The following is a 17,186-nucleotide window of genomic DNA, read 5'->3' as shown; positions in this document are numbered from 1 at the left end:
AAGCAATAAGAAGGAACTTTTTTATTAAATAACTAAAGATTGTGTTGTTGGATGCACTGTCTACACTTAATGAGTGGTTTTCTATTAGTAATCTGAAACATTAATCAAGGGGAAAAAAAGGCCATTGCAATTCAGCTATATTTGATAAAGTCTTTCCCAAGCAATACTGGCTGCACTTTTTAAAAAAAAATACAAAGACTAATGTCAAAACTTTACAACACTCTCTGTGAGAGGCGTTTCTCCACAGATCCCTCTTTGCCCCCCTGAGTCATGGTGAATTCCTCACTATTGATGAATATATATACAAATCTAAAGATGGCATCAAAGCAACTGATGGTGTCTTCGCTACAATATCTGCAGTTAAAGTGTTACGTGCAATGTTGAGGAAAAAAGCTGCATGGCTGTCAGCTGCTCTCTGTTCAATGATGTCGCACTTGTCAAAGGCAAAGAACAGAACAATTATGAGTCCTGTTAAATAATTTACTGCGAGAATAAAGAGAAAATGAATTGAGACAGTTTTAGATGCAGCTCCAGCAGCTAGTATAAATGTATTCCACTGTACTGCACAGCGCACACCAGGACCACAGTAAGCACCAAAATACCATGACTCCTTGCAATGCCTCTAAGTTACCCTCTATACACCACACGGGTAGGTGAGAAAGACATTTCAGATCAGACACCCATAAGGCAAAATGTAAACGTTTCATACAAAATAAGCTCACTAATTATGAGCTCAACATACAGTAGAAATAGCTGGCCTTATAAAAATATAGTGATTTTCTTTACTTTTTTCAAACAGTTCTTTCGGTATTTGCAGGGTGCTGAGGTTGAGGAAGAAATGAGGGGGCATGGTGGGTGAGGAAGCGTGGTGGGACCGGGTGTGTCTGCAAGGAGGCAGGCTGATTGAGGGTGGACAGAGGAAAGGGGGCCCCACAGTGACAGACTGTTCCTCTCAGTGCCAGCTACAATGACTGCGAGCTGTCCTCAGTGGATGTTGAAGTCTCTGAAGAAATCAAAGGTTGCCCCCAGGGCCCAGCTTGTCTCCACGTTGTTCACTTTCTTAGCCAGCTGTTGAGTTAAGTAAAAGAAAGATCTGCATTATGACAATATAGAAACACTTTTTTAAAGCTATTTTCATATTGATTTAGAGTGCAACACTTGCAGCTTGACATATTTGGACTCCCTCATGCATCGGCCATAGTTACCAGGCTCTGAGTCACCTACCTGCAGCACAGTGCTGTCCTTGAAGCCAAAGCCCTCCTTCAGCAGGCAAGTGATATATGTCATATCCATGCAGAGGAAGGGGCTGATAGCACGGTATTTGGTCATCTTGTTGCACACTGCAAACACAAAAAAGCCACAGGCATCAGTCATGATAATAACTCATGGTTCAAATGCAACTATAAGAAATAAAATCACTTTCTTCCATAATTCCATGTAACCATACATACAGACTTTTCTAACCTCTGTGCAACATGATTAAAAGATGACCTTTTTTCGTTTTGTTTGGCTGCATAAACAGGGAGGTGCAAGAAGTACGGCTGAGGGTCAGCACAAGGCTGCGAGTGGGTGGTGGCGTTTAACAGCCAAGCACATGTGTGTGTGTGTTTCGGTGTGTTAGATTCCAGGTGGTGTTTGGCTGTCAGGTGCCCTACTGCCGGGACTAGGCAGTAACACTCGTTGCTGCCAGTCCAGCTTGAGCTAGACTTGTTCCTCGAGACCACATGACAGTGTTCTCACAACACAAAACCACCTTACATAACACACCAACTCATTTCTACTTGTTTTGAATGTCACTCTTCCATAAAAACCAAGCATAGTGTGTATTAATTAAATAAACTGCAATATTTCTGGGTAAATTACCTTATCTATTTCCATAACATCTTTTGGTTAATAGCAAAACATTTGTCATCTTTTGCTGTTTGAGCTAATTCTTTTTTCATAGGAGAAGATGAACCATTTTGGTAGAGTCGTAAGCACTACTGGACGCGCTTCAGTTGTTTTACAGCATGGCTCGTTTGCATGGAGTTTCAGACTTGTAAGAATTAGTTTCTCACGCAGGTTTTCCAACCCTCAAGAAGTTAGCATGTAACCATTACCTTCTTTGGCTTTCTTCTTGAAGTCCCTGACTTCAACCGCACCACCTCGGCTGCCTGCAGTGAAGAAAAAAAAAACAAACGTGCAATTAAAATACCTACTTTGCACAAGAGATTATAATTAGCATGAAGAAAATGGCAATGGAAGGTGACTTGTTGGTCGGTTCCCACTCACTGATGAGGCCGGTTTCCACAGCTCTGTCGAAGTAGTGGGAGAAAGCGTAGAAGATGCTGCTGCCCTTCACTTCATATGGCTGGTGAAATATGCCTTTGACCACCCTCATGACCTCATAGTAGCACAACTTATAGCCTGCATAGCCTAAAGAAGACAAGAGAGGATATGTGGTCTTGTTTGACGAAAATTTTTTCCAAACTTTGAGGTAAGTAAAGGAAACAGTGACTTGAAGTTGCATGGAGACAACAATGGATGGAATGCAGCAAGAGGAGCTTCATGCCACACTCCGAGGTCAGCGGGCGGGTGAAACTGGGGGCCAGATTATATACAAGGGAAGCCCCAGAAGGATGAGTTTCACACAGTCCCATGGGCATGCTTGGTTCAGTTGTGCCAGCAAACCCATGTGCTGACAAGAGCAGCAGTTAGTGCAACCCTGTTGTGCTGTCTATTTTTACCACATAATTGTGATCGGGCCAAATCAAGCTGCTCGTTACACACAAAGAAATAACTCAGGGACAAGCCCAGCATCTTTTGGCTACTTCACTGTGGTATGGGAGTGACTGCCTTATTTGTGAAGTTAACTGACAGTTTTCTTTTTCATTTAAATACAAGGTTGATGACAGTATAATTGTTCAAGAGGGAATCCAAAGAGACAGAGGATGACAAAACATGTGTTTGGTGCCAAGATTAAAGGAACTTTAGCTGATATATGTTCTCATGTTAAATTGCATTGTACTGTACTCTATTGTATCCCAGACTCGAGAAAGGAATGTATGGATTGTTGGACCCAAGACGCCGGGAAGGAATTCAAAACCTCAGGCAGCTTTTATCTTACCGTCTGGAATCCCGCTAACTTTATAGGTGTTTCCTCCAAAAGTCACTTCTTCTCTGAACTTTTTTGGCAGGCAGGAGCTAGTGAAGATTTTCCAATCCAGTCCTGGGAAAAGAAAAATAAGAAACAGTTTGAGAATTTTCTGAACAAAGACAAAGAGTGGAAATAAAAAAGTGCACACTGGTGTGAAATACTTTACCATCAGCTCCTAGTGCTCCGAGAGTTGCCAGACGGGCAGCATAAAGGCCATTTCCAAGGTAGCTATTTAACAGAAACAATAATCATGGTAAGTTTCAAGACAGATTTGTACTTTTTACTGTAAAATATTAAGAACATGAATTAGTATAATCTCAGTAGTTTACCTGTGTGTGTAAAGTTCATATGTATTGTTGAACAGGTTGAATCTGGCTGTGTAACTGGGCGGGGCAGACTGAATTGTTTTCTGTTGAAAAAACAACAAATTATTAAGAGGTATGAATTTTTTATATAAAAAATATTATATTATATTTTATATAAATTATTTTATCCACCACAGTGATTATTTTATTCACCTTTGACTTTGGAAGGAATGTGATCTGTGTAGATCCTCCACCCAAATCCAGAATCCCTACTGTCCGCCGTGTGTTGGAGTACAAATGACCTACAGCAAACAAGCAAAAAATTAAGGACCTCACACTGGATCGAGGATGATGGAGGTGCTATGCATCATTGGTGCAACATAAAGAGCATACTGTCTAATTCTAAGGAACTATTACTAATTTTAGGTGGAACTTGTTCCTCTTGCAATTACTAGTGTCAGAATGATGCATGTTTAAATAAATCTGGTGGTATCATATGTGTGATAAACGTTAGGAAATATTGCTTGTTTTTGCAACCTGTTTAGAGCCAGTGATTCAAGCACAAAACCACAGAAAGGAGACAAGAGTCTTTTACTGCAGGGCTTCGGTGTACACTAGAGCCTCCTGACCACTAACACCACAAGCAGTGTCTTACCTGTAAGGAAGTTCACTGTGACCCAGGCAAGGACTCCTAAAACAGTACATTACAGGGCATTAGTTAAATATCTGAGAGGGGATTGTACCTGATTAATGATGTGGTTCAGATGTGTTCAGGAATCCAGAATAAACTAAAGATTAGTCCAGCTCACCCTCATTAGGAGAGCTAGCCAAACCAACCAAGGTAATTACAGGTGACTCAGATGTAGAGTTATTGTTCTAATAAAGTGAGGATGACACATAGCACACACTCTGATGAAATCTAACACAGTCTTAATGAGCGATGTGGAACTATATACTAAATTAAAAGGGTGTGGGGCTGCTTGCACTCACACTGGTGTATTTATGTGCCTCAAAGAGGTAGTAACAGAACTCTTGTAAAAAACAAATTACGAGAGCACTATTGTTTCTTACAGACTGTTAAGCATCTGGTTAGACGATATCTAATTAAAAAATCATTGTTAAAAAATAAAAACATAAAATTTCTTGTTGTTTCCACAAATGGAAAGAGAAAACTCACCTTCATTTGCTCCATTCATGATGGAAACACTGTTGTTTGGCACAAAAAAGGGGGATTCTTCAAACACTTCTTGTACCTATGGAATAAAGTTACCCACTGAATATGAGTTCTAGTTTATGTGACAGCATGCTAAGATACTTTACTGGTATTATGAGTATGTTTAATCAGGCTGCAGAGGACAGATTGTGTTTTTTAGAGTGTTTTGGAGTGACAGATAACTGAGCCACATCATGGCTGGAACAGCAGCCTGAATAATACTTAAAATGCCAAATATGGTTGCTCCACACAACCCAACAACAGCTGTTCTTTGCAACATGATAGCCACCAAATGGGCAGACTTGCTGCCTTTTCGTTCAGTGACAGTTGTAAGCACTTAGTGGTTTTCTCATCCCGTTCTCTGGTGGGACGGCTGGTGTTTGTGCCAAATTGTCTGAGGGCAGAGTGAAAACGTGCCTCACCTCCTTTAAAAGGGCATTGGCCTTCTCTTCAGGGAGCAGACGCAGACCTGCTGTGGCCTTCAGGACCACTGGCGTCCTCTTCCACTCTTCCTCTGGCACTGTTTTCTTGGCAATTTTCAGTAATTGTCGGATGGTGTTCCCACCCTGCAGAAGATATCAAAATAAAAGATTTCCATATTGAATGAATGAATGAAAAACACCTTATTAATCCCCAAAGGGAAATTCAATAAAAGGTAAATTCAACAAGAGTAAGTAACAAGATATTTAATATGAAATAAGTCTTTGAACCATACAGAAAACAGAAGGTGAGTGAACATAAATCAGGAGTAGGAGGCTGTTTTTGGAAATACACACTATTTACGCCACACAAATCCAACTCAAAAGAAAATCGTTGTGGTTTAGTGGTTATCAGACAGTAAACAACTCCTTGGTATGCCTTATTATTACTAATAATAAGCCGTTGTGCAAGCAGGTATACATACCTCCTCGGGGTTGTCCTTATATTCAGAAAGACCAGGTTTCACTGCGTGAAACATTTCATTGTCCAGAACTGGCAGCTCAACTAAAAGAAAAAAGGTCAGAAATCAGATTGAAACAATTCAGTCAAGTGCAGGATTAAGCAGAAAGTATATATACATATATACATATATATATATATATATATATATATATATATATATATATATATATATATATATTTTTTTTTTTTTTTTTTTTTTTTTTTTTTAAATATATATATATATATATATATATATATACATACATGTGGGTATTTAAACGTTAACTCTTCACCTACATTCAGACTGTTTTAAAAGTCTGCTTCCTACACAGTTGAGTCAGACAAGCAAATGAAAAAGTGCACATCTGCTACTTTTAGACTGTCCTGTACTCTGCCAGTGCATTTTTGTCATTACACCACACCGCGAATGACCTAACAGCAAGCAGAGTGGGAGTCAGCAGCGTGTGCAAATCCATATAACTGGTTTACAGCAAGTCATTGACTTACCAGGATCTTTCTGGATGAACTTATAAATATGGATTCTAGTGCCGGTGCTGCCAGCGTCAAACATGATCCCATAGAAAACGCGACTGTGGCCAGGGGAGGGGACTTCAGGTGCGGGCTGGTGCACCTGAATTGGGTGGAAAGCCTCAGGTGCAGGATGCACTACTTCAGGCACCGGGTGGAAAGCCTCTGGTATGGGGTGGACGACTTCTGGTGCAGGGTGGAACACCTCGGGGACCTCGGGGTAAGTCGGGACGCCGGGCTGGATGACTTCTGGTACAGGATTTGAGACCTCAGGGAGGAGGTTTTCTGTGTTGGCAGAGTGCTCCCGGTAGCGGTAGAAGTGAGGGATGTAACGGTGGTGCCGGTAGTAGGTCGCCTCCGCGAAGAGACTCCCAACCAGAAGCCGAATGCACAGACTGAGGAGCAGGGTCTGCATGGCCGTTGTGTTCACAGCCAGAGGGAGAAAACAGCTGGGGTGCAGAGGAGAATGCTGAGGACTTGTGGATGCTGGAGCAAAAGGCAGACAGGGGACCTGCAGAGAGAGCAGTGGAGATGGAGAGAGGCAGAGTGGATGCGATGCACACTCAGGACTGTCCGACAATCTGATCACAGTATATAAAGACATAAGGACCTGGCGTGGGGCCACACCAAGAGAAGCCATCCACCAATCATGTGACGGTCCGTCCCAACTTCATCAGGAGTCCCCCCACCCCCATCTCTTTTCCAGGGAACCAAGAAGAGCGATGACTACCTGCTTACCAACAGCATTTCCTTTTTCTGCCTTTTTTTAAGAGGAAGATTATTTCTGGCCACGTTTTTTCCCCTCCTTATCTTTTACTGGTTATTCAGTAAATGTCTCACCATGAAAAAAAACTCCAAAATGGTCTTTAAATACTTTTTATGGGTGTATTTAAGACTTGTATTGGAGCTTGCCTCAGAAATTCCTTCTCGCTACAAGTCTTTGGACTTTCACAGCTTCATGACTTCTTTAAATTTTACCACTGCTCAAATTAGGAGTGATGTAAGTTTTTGTTGGCTGTCATAAATGCTCTTCTGATAGTTTCTATATTAATCACTGGAGTTTATCAAACTTAATAGCTTAAGTCTGTTATTGTTTGCACTCATTTTGGGATTACTCTTAACGTGCCAGCGTTGCTTTATTTAAAACTTATCATAGCATAGTTACTCTGAAAGAAAGATCTTTTTTTCTTGTGCTACTACTTCTGCTAAATAACGTTCAGTAGTTGAATGTGCCTCACGTGAATATATATATTTTTAAAAAAGAATAAATCTTTTCACAATCCTGCAATAATCACCAAATTAAAGCCACTGCAGCTGTTTCACCAACCTTCAAAAATGCAAATGTGATTTGCTCTCCAGCTGGCATAAAAGTTTAAAGAATGTTAGCAATCATCTCACTCCCACTCATCTCTGTGTTAACCACAGGTTTTCCAAGGGAAAAATATTTGGGCTGCAAGGCACGACTCACGAGAGAATGCATGAAAAGCATGAGTAGCAGTTTCTCCGCTTTAGATGGGAGTTTGGTGTGGCATCATAAACTGTGCTCTGGCGCATCAGCTAATGATTTCTTATGCAAAGTTACTGGTTATAGTGCAAGATGCAGAGGCAGCAGGGCATCCCACAGCACTGCAACTCAGAGTCAAAGAAACTCTTGAGACCTTACTTGAACTGAGATTTGTACCAGGCTGCGATATTTTTCACCCACTTTGTATCAACAGAAAGAGGACAGATCTGGAAAAGTCAAGTGAGGCATCTCTAAGGAACTGACCCTGTCTCAACCCTCTGTTTCAAGTCATGCAAAGACTGTGGCAGAAACCAAGTTACTGACCTTCCTAACCAGGAGAGTATGGGGAGGACAGAGGTCCTGTCAATGGGCACTAGAAAGTGCAGGAAGACCACGGTAAGGACAATGTGGGGAGGGTGGGGCTTGGCAACAGCGATCGCCCATCTTGCCATTCCACTCCCAGGACACTCCACTGTGCAAAGCACTGTTCCAACACTGTAATTTAGACTAAAAATATTGGACTTTCTTTCCTCCTTCCTTTTTTCTAAATACTGTGGCTACTTTTTTCAGTCCTGTGGCTCACCAGAATGGTTGTTTGCCCCTATCAAAGTGTACATGTGCACCTCTCAATAACTTGTGCCCATAGATAACTTGTTTTTTGATAGGGGGGATGTGACATTATTAAAGTCTGTATTGAAGTGTGTCCTTTTGAAAACGTCAAACGTTTTATCTGCCTTGCATTCGATTTCTAAGAATATTTTTGAGGTTGTTTGATCTACATGTAGGGTGTCATTTTGCAATCAATATTTATGGTGTGCAATGTTTTTGACAGCAGTAATCCACTTTAGGAGAATTGCAGTTTGTGCCATGAATCACACGATGACTTAACCTCCAACACGCACACACCTAGATTTGTTTAGCAACTGTAAAATCATGCAACAGTTAACCTTTTAAGTTAAATGTCATTACAATTTTATTGTACAAAAACATTTTTAGAAATATTGTGTTTAATCAAAAATAGCTTAAAATAAGTAAATCTATTAGACAATTTCTATGTTGGCCAATGTTGCTAGGATGTTTAAATATGCATTACTACTGAGTGAGCCTATTGCACCATGTCTGTGTGAAGCATGACACAGCACATTACAAACACGCTGTTAAACGAGTTAGTTTCAATACAGTTTGGTATTTAGTTTTAAGTTAAGTGAAACCGTAAAGCACGAGAAAGGACCCCAGCTTTGTAATCTACACTGTGCAATATATCATTAATATGCTGCAATGTTGCCCTCAGGAATGCCATGTTTGTGGGTGTCCTACCCCAACAAGTCCATTGAAGAGACCCAAACCTTGTCATTACAATTCCAATGATAATGACAGCTTTGAAAAGCTAAGGGTTATTTCAGTTTTCTCTCCTTGCTGTCATAGTAATTACCTTTAAATTTAGTCTTCAAACTCTTCATGATGCCAGAGCACAGAGCGACCCTATATGATTCAGTTTACAGTAGCTACACCCAGCGCACTTGCAGTATCTACTTTTTCTGTTTGATAAATAATCAGCTGTGGACACTCCTATGCTCCTGCCTACAGGGAGCTGAACAAGATGATGGAGAGAATTCAGTGGTTTAAACTTGAATTACGACCTGCCTTTACATTGTTTCTGTTGGCAGAGTTCTAGTGGAAGATGTAAGCCAACTGCATTTATGCTTATCTTAGTGGTTTTCCCAAAACTTCAATAGAAAACAACTGCGGGAATCGCAGTAAAGAAAAAAGCAAAAACAAAAGAGGAAAAAAATACAACAAAACACATAGTTCTTTTCAGGATAACATGGACAATACTGTTGACAGGAGCCAAATGTATCTCATGTCATCTTGTGGGAGGAGATCATGTGCAAACAGATCCTGTTTGATAGAAGCCAGCGTGAGAAGACAGTAATTACAAGACAAGTGACAAATGCAGTCATTCTAGGTCAGTCCAGAGGCTGTTCAGGAGAGGACACATCTGCATCCCATTATCTCATGCACTGATTGTTTCTTTTTTAAATCCTTCAGTCCATTATATGAGAAAGTAATAATAAACATTGTAAAATTAAAACAAAGCAGTCATATCTGCAGTGTAATATTCCAACAATACCGTCATTCTGTCTTTTAAACTGTCTATTTTACCTCAAAAATAGAAAAAATCTATTTGTTCCACAGGTTCTTAAGCATAAAAGTAAGGAAGGTTAATAAAATGTTATTCATTAATCACTTTTCATACATGAGCAGCAGAGTACATGATAAAAACAACATTTTGCATAATACGAATAATATAAAACAACAATTAAAGCTCACATCTACACGTTCTCTCTCTCTCTCTCTCTCTCTCTCTCTCTCACACACACACACACACACTAACACAGCCAAAGCGCCACCCCCCCACCTTGACAAATCTTCTGACTGAAGTTTTAGAGTGCACCTTGGTAAACCTCAGAGACCCAAGTGCAAGTGAATGCAGCATGTAATGCAGCCTACTCCTGCATGCTGTTCTACAACACAACCACATTCTTGATTATAATGTAGCATTTGTAAACTGCCTACGTGGGTGATAACGTCTGTCTGTCTTAACTGTTCATATATTATGGAGAAGTTGCAAAAGTCACAAGGCTGCCAGATGTGACAACTGTGGAGACCATGGGTCAATAATGCTGAAGAAACACTTCTAAATTTAGATATGACCCATAGCATGTCTTTCAAGTCAATAATGAAGCCTAACTAAAGCCATATAAGGCACGGGGGGGGGAACAGATGTGTATATATACACATTTGTTTATTTATATAGTATTGTATGGCGATATGTGTTTGTGTTTCTGTGTGTGTGTGTGTGTGTGTAATTTTCAATACGTTCATAAATTTAGCTTTACTTATTGCATTTATTGATTTTAAATAAATAAATAAAAAATTTATTTATTTTTTATTTATTTATAAATAAATAAATAAACTAAACGTTATTTAGCAGAAGTAGTAGCACAAGAAAAATTTTTTTAATTAAATAAATAAAACATTTATTGACCAGTTTAATTGTAATAAACTGTTAACTATTTCAATAAAATCTAAAGATTTTATTTTCTTATAAAAGAGATCCTTGTAAAAGACACAAACGCTCCCCCGTATCAATATTGTTGTAGACCAACCACTTGGTTGAAAGCTTATAAGTATCTTCAAGCAAACTTGTGACTGATTAAAAAAAAGAAATAATAATAATAATAATAATAATAATAATAACAATAGAGTTTAAATATTTAGTTAAACTACAAGTGGGGAAATTATGGCAGTTAATGAAGAAAGATCTGAAAGCACGTCAAAGGGGGCAGCGTCGTCTCCATGACAACAGCTGAAACAAACATTGGCAGTGACCATCGCTGTATCTTCGCATCCGTCCCTGCTTCCTTTTAAGGTTTGTTGTAGTTATGCCACCGACAAAAGCTTCCAAAATAAAGCGTGTTAAAGGAGGGTAAGTGTGCGCCTTTTCTTATCCTTACATACTATCGCCAAAACTGACGCTCGTGCTGCAGCAGCAAATTGTTTTATTTTGGCGCAGGAAAGGAAAGAAAAACGGAAAACATGAGACAAAAGCGGATAAAGAGACGGACGTCGAGACGGCCAGGGCCAACGCCGCTCTGTGGGAGCTGAGGTTAAAGGTCACCGAGCAGGACGCCTCGGATTATCGGGAGCATAGCTATAAAACTGCACGCGCCAACGAGATGCTGACCAATCAGCTGTACCAGCTTGAGAGGGAGTCCCTTGACATGACTGCTTTCTGGGAGAAAGAATTTGCAGCTAAAGAGGAAAAAGTAAGAAAGTCTTCACAGGTGTTCGTTAAAGATGTGTAACACTAATTCACAAGTTTTCTGTTGCTCTTAACAGATCAGTAAACTGGAGGAGCGCCTCAAAAAACAAGAACTCCTGGCACTTGAAGAGAAGAATAAACTGGTGAGTTCATGGTAATGCAAGGTGAGGTGTAATTCAGTCCGTGAAACATGGCCAAGCTCACGGAATTTACATGGAAAGAAAAAAAAAATAAAGGTTCCTTCCTAGGAAGACAAAAAAGAAAAGAAAAGAAGAAGAAGAAGAACTATTAAAAAAAAAAAAAAAAAAAAGTAAAGAAACCTTGTTTAAGGATGGTAGAAGCAGAAAAATAATGGCCAAACATAGCAAGTGTTGGATCTGCATAACTTTGTAGCTGTCAGAAAAGTTAAGGGTAATTCTTCCTCTGTTACGATGCTGGTGAAAGTAAAGCAACAACAAAAAACACACAAATTGCAATGAACTGAAAACGATGACCTCATATAATTCCTGAACTGTATTTATCAACTCATCCTGTGTCAGCTGGGTATACTGTCCACCCATTTAGTCCCAGCAAAGTTCTCTGTAGAGATGAGGCCACAAACAATGTCTCATTTAATGTTCTGCTGCCAGACTCTCATCCCATTTCCTCTGTTTTCCTGTAGCCTACCATCTGCAAGACCTTCACTGGGCACAGGGTCAGTCCTGGGTCTAAACTGATTAATGATGCTGACTGATCAAAGGATACCTGAATTAGGGATAATCTGGGAGTTTGTTGGACAAAATCCAGTACTTATGTTTTTAATTATTATAGTTACTTCTAATTTAACAAACTATAAGTGAAAAAAACATTAAAACATTTATCTTGCTGGAAGAATGTGGGATTTGTTGCAGGCGGCTGAATTGCTGTAATTTTCTGTTTGGATCTCAAACCTGTAGCATTTCAAAAATGTGCTGCGCTGTCTCCTAACAGCTGTCTTGTATGTAATTATGTTGACATTCATTATGGTATAAAAAAAAACAACTAAACAAAGCAGCTGTTAAATAAAAAAAAAAAGCCTCACATGCCGAATTACATGGTCTAATGTTATTTTAATCCACAACAGTGGCCACAGGAAAAAAAACATAATTTAAAAGTGCTTGGTCGGGAAAAGGCAGTCACAATACTGGTTTTGATGTGTTAACCATACTTCACTTGTCGCACAGATCTTTAGCCTAGAAAGCCGCTTTAAGTTACATAACATACACCAAAGGGAACTTATTTTGGCTCAAACCCTCGCTGACCTTGACTTCTCGTATAGCCCAACTATCAAACTTACAAGAAAAAGTCAAGCAGCAAAAAATATACGGAAACCTTTTGCTAGCAGCTGTTTTCCATCTTCTAGCCTTTACTTCATGATTGTTAAATGGAATCCCAATAAGTTTCTTAGGATGAAACAGGAGGCATGGTCTGGACCAGCATTAAACAGTCCTATTTCAGACACGTATGGAATTATCACATATGCCTGGTTAGGGGCGGAAAAGATTCTATTTCACTAGAAAAATGTGACTTTGAGACTTGCTGTTTGCACTTCATTTAACTTTCCAAAGTGATAAAATGGTTTATTGTGAAAATGAAACATGGCAAAATGTGAAAGTGTCAGTTAATCCAATTATTTTACTGTATGAGACACAACCTAAGAAAAAAAAAAAACAGATGTAAGCGATACTGATCAGTGTTAACTTCAGACTGGTGAATGTTTTTTTGTTTTTTTTTACCATTTTCTTAGATCACATAGGAATAAAAATGAGAAGATGTAAACCGGCCGCTGCAGTGATGTAGATGAACATTTGCGGAGTTATCTGAAGAATAACGATTAGGCCTGAAGTTGTAATCAGATGGTTGATAACCTCTCATTTAGTCATCATGTCCATGTTTGTGGGTGCGTGTTTTTCTAGTCTTTCATGACTTTGGTCACTTTGTCACATTTTTGCACAGACAGGCTTTTCCACAGTAGCATCTTGAGACATTTAACATGACTGATCTGTGCTTAAGTTGGCTTGTAGAAGAGTTTACCCTCATGAACTCTTGTCTAAAGTCTGGCAGCTTCCAAAAATTGCAGTTGTGGAATTTCTTCCACAGCTTGAGTACATATCAAAATGATCTTCTTGGCATTTTATATACCACATGATTCAATTCCGTTTCTTTATGTTTATGAAGGTCACTGATTTAAACATGGTCCAGGAAAAAATGAGAGAAAAGGAGGCATGGGAAGCCCAACTGGAGCAGGAACTCATCAATGTGAGGAGACATACTACAAGATAATGTCTTCATTTGTGGAAATGTTTTAACATAGTCAATAATCATGTTTTGTCATGTAGATTCAACAAAGCATGGACAATGCCAAAAAGGAGCACAGAGAAAATTTAAGCAGAATGAAGGAAAATTTCATCAAGGAAAAGGTAAAGCATTCGAAAGCATCAATAAAAGATGCCCCCATCCAGGAGGATGAACCCACTATGATATAACCATGATTTGAAAGTGCATTGTCAGACAAACCTGACCCCTTTATTCAATGGAAGATGAGAAAAGATAGTGGTGAAAACCAAGGTGGAAAGATGAAATTAGCTCATGTCCTTGCAGGCGTACGTGGAGGAAGAAGTAATGGAAAAATGCAATGCAAAGATCTCCATGTTGCAGCAGGACCACCAAGAAGCCATTGTGTGAGTGTCTGTACTGCTGTGTTATGATTTTCTATTTTATCCTTTAAACTGCGCTGTCATGCAGAATGCAAAGAAAAAATAACTTATTCATGTTAAGTGTTTATGTATATAAATACATATAACCAGAACTAATGTTATTTTCTTGACCACACTGGTACATCCATGTGCATTATAGTGTACATCACCAGAGCCAACGATCACATCCTTAGTCATCCCAGAAACGCCTGCATAAAGGAGAGAGTACAGCATGTGTGGAAGACCATAGTTTATTACTTTTGAGGCTATAGGATGTGTACTCTGCCTCTGCTGTGCTATTTTTACAGCTCATAAAACATTAAAATTGATATTGGTGTGGCCTCTCTGGCTTGGTCCTAGTGTCAGTAATTGATTTAAATTTGAACACATAAGTCAAACACAACTATTCAATGGACTGTTTTCTAGACAATACTTTCAAAATCATGAACAAACACATCCAAACCCATACCCGCTTTGTTTTGTGCTACCTGAGCCACCTCATACAGGACAAATTATAATCTGCAATGACTACATCATCAGAACTTCTCATAACTGGAGAGAAATTTCTCAGTGACTTGTTTGTCTTGTCAACTATTTAGACAATTGGAAGGTGCCTTGCATGCTGCATTCAAGGAGCATGATCGCCTAAATGAAACACTGAAAAATACCATAAAGGAGGGAGAAGACCTGAAGAAATTGGCAAATTCACTGGTTGAGAAAAACACGTTGCTTGCACTGGACAAGGTGCGTTTGAACCAAAACACAGCAAACAGTAGTATACATATGAAGTACCAGTTCTTGCACAGACTATTTATTGCCATTAAATAATTCTGAGTTATGAAACACTTGTCAGATCTGTTCAGAATATATTTCAGATGGTTTTTCCCTTGTGCTGTTTACTTGTGCTGACCATGTTTATTTTGCTTGTGGTCCTACTACCCCCCCTCCACCTCGTGACTACTATCCAACCTCTCAGTGGTCAGTGGTTGTGGTGAGTTTCCACTGGTGTCTGGGTTCAAATGCAGCAGCTTGTCTTTTGCAGCTTTCTGGCACTGATTCTTTAAGATAAATAAATATTGGGTTCATTAATCTCACCCTGATGATGACAGGAAATCAAGAGAGTAAATCCGCTTTACTAATCACTCAGCAGTCCAAGCAACCACACAAATAATGATCTGTTCTGCTTCTATAAAGATGTAAAGACTTTCCATAACTGTATCATCTATTTAACTGCTCTCCTCCAATGTCTTCTTACCCAGGACATGCTTGAATCAATGTTAAAGAAGGAAGCAGCGCAAATGAAAGCAAAAAGAAAGGAGCTTTCTGAACTCATGGCCAAAGCTGTTTCCTTGGAAAAGGCCCTGAGGTTACAAAAGGGAAAATTTGAAGAACAGGAGAAGGAGAACAAGATGAACCTGGTCACTATCCAGGCCAGCCAAGTAGAGCTGGACAAACTGCAGAAAGTCCTTGCCATGCGGGAGAAGGAGATGCAGAAAGTGAAGCAGCTGGGGAACATCATTGTACAGAAGCGCACAGAGCTTGAGAACTTCTTTCATGAGGCGCTGGATCATGTGAGGCAAGAGATAGCTGCCAGTAAACTTCGGTGCAAGAAGGAGGCACTGCAAGAGTATCATTGGAGGTTTAGAGAAGCCACAGCAGGAAAGATAAAGTTCCCACCCGTCCGCACTTTCTATAAAAGTCCCTACAGTACCAACTCTGTCTATTCAGACCTGGAGGCAGTGTCAGAATGGTAGATCTACTTCCTTCCTTTCTCATCTTTTCCATTACCGTTGTGGTTGAATGTGTGACATTTTTAATTTCTCATGTTTGTTAAAGCCGCTTTCCACTCTATGCGGTGGTAAATTAAACTTCATTGTTCATCTTAATGCAGTCTGTAATTGATAAATACATGGAATGATGTAACAAGATAAATTGTTTTAATTTTGATCTCTCTTCTTTGAAGGTCTCATCTTTCAGGCAGTGAAGTCCAAATCTCAGATCTAACTTGGGAGCAAAAGGAGGAAGTACTCAGCCTTCTCTTTGCTAAAATGAATGGACAGAGGGGAAGGTAATCGCCCACTCATGTTACTGGCTCAGGTTTAACTTAGCAGAAGCCTCACTGGTCGTTTTGCTCATCCCAGATAACAGATTAAAATCCATTTGTAACCCTTTAAAATAAACTAACTTCTGCAACAATTAACTCTGAAGAACAAAGTGCAATGACACCATGAAGTTAGACCAGCCTGAACCTCTGCTGACTCCTCCCTCTTTTTAATGTTTTAAACAGCCATTTTCTCAGCAGAAGAGGATACCATAAAACATAAGTTAGGCTTCAACCAATTTTCTTTTCCATCCAGCTGCTTAAAAAGAATGAAGAAAGAGTCTGGGCACAATAGTAAAAATAGGCCCAGCCACAGAGTCGTGTGCTTGGAAACAAACATCTGGTCACGTCGATTTTCTTTTAGCCTATTGGTCCTTCTTCACGTGCACCAACAGTTTATTTTGTTCTTTGAACACTTGCGGTCATAGAGCAGCTGGTAACATGATTTTCAGAGAGGAGTGTGCAGGGGATCTGGATGCACGGGATAAGGCAGGCAAGAGAAATATATTCATGTTAGCAATGGTCTGGCACCTAGTCCAGCAGAATAACACAGAGCATTTGGCAAGTGGAGACAGTCAGTTAGCAGCGTCCAAATCCGTGAGCACGGTGTTGACCCAAAGTAACCTCTTTAAGGCAGGCTGGAAGCCTAAGTGAAAAAACACAAGTGTGCTATAAAACACGATTTTCTCTGCAATCTCCTGTATTTAACTGCAACTCTTTGTTTTCCTGATAGAAAAGTTTGCCAACGTCTGGCTTCACGTGCCTCCTCTGAGAAGCAGAAGAGCCTCAGTGACACCGATGCTGCCGAGTAAGACACAAAAAGAACGGATGAGAATAAAAGTTGCAATTTAGAGGCCTGTGCAGATTTATTGGTCCCACATTGCATGTTTAGCTGAAACAGCAGCGGCTGCAAAAACGTCAGTGCCTACATGTGATTT

General features: G+C 39.8%; 2 protein-coding genes across 2 annotated transcripts; one reads left to right on the top strand and one right to left on the bottom strand.

Annotated features, from left to right (window-relative positions):
- Nucleotides 1–984: 984 nt before the first annotated feature.
- Nucleotides 985–13,598, bottom strand: entpd5a (ectonucleoside triphosphate diphosphohydrolase 5a; the record flags this gene model as incomplete). Its single annotated transcript, XM_079261577.1, has 16 exons — nucleotides 985–1,068; nucleotides 1,225–1,340; nucleotides 2,100–2,153; nucleotides 2,272–2,415; nucleotides 3,107–3,208; nucleotides 3,303–3,364; nucleotides 3,466–3,545; nucleotides 3,655–3,743; nucleotides 4,097–4,132; nucleotides 4,619–4,694; nucleotides 5,077–5,220; nucleotides 5,559–5,638; nucleotides 6,083–6,614; nucleotides 11,215–11,301; nucleotides 11,369–11,423; nucleotides 13,594–13,598. 16 exons carry the CDS (start codon nucleotides 13,596–13,598, stop codon nucleotides 985–987), a joined length of 1,746 nt encoding a protein of 581 aa, XP_079117703.1.
- Nucleotides 13,599–13,644: 46 nt separating this feature from the next.
- On the top strand, nucleotides 13,645–16,219 carry LOC306772162 (basal body-orientation factor 1-like; the record flags this gene model as incomplete). The annotated part of the gene is made up of 6 exons (XM_079261576.1): nucleotides 13,645–13,710; nucleotides 13,791–13,871; nucleotides 14,053–14,132; nucleotides 14,747–14,891; nucleotides 15,407–15,897; nucleotides 16,111–16,219. 6 exons carry the CDS (start codon nucleotides 13,645–13,647, stop codon nucleotides 16,217–16,219), a joined length of 972 nt encoding a protein of 323 aa, XP_079117702.1.
- Nucleotides 16,220–17,186: the final 967 nt, after the last annotated feature.

The sequence above is a fragment of the Telmatherina bonti genome, assembly GCF_933228915.1.
Source record: "Telmatherina bonti genome assembly, chromosome: 22".
In the NCBI taxonomy this organism is placed as follows: Eukaryota; Metazoa; Chordata; class Actinopteri; order Atheriniformes; family Telmatherinidae; genus Telmatherina; species Telmatherina bonti.
Note: the sequence above shows the minus strand (reverse complement) of the source record. Positions and strands in the feature narration are given on the sequence as shown.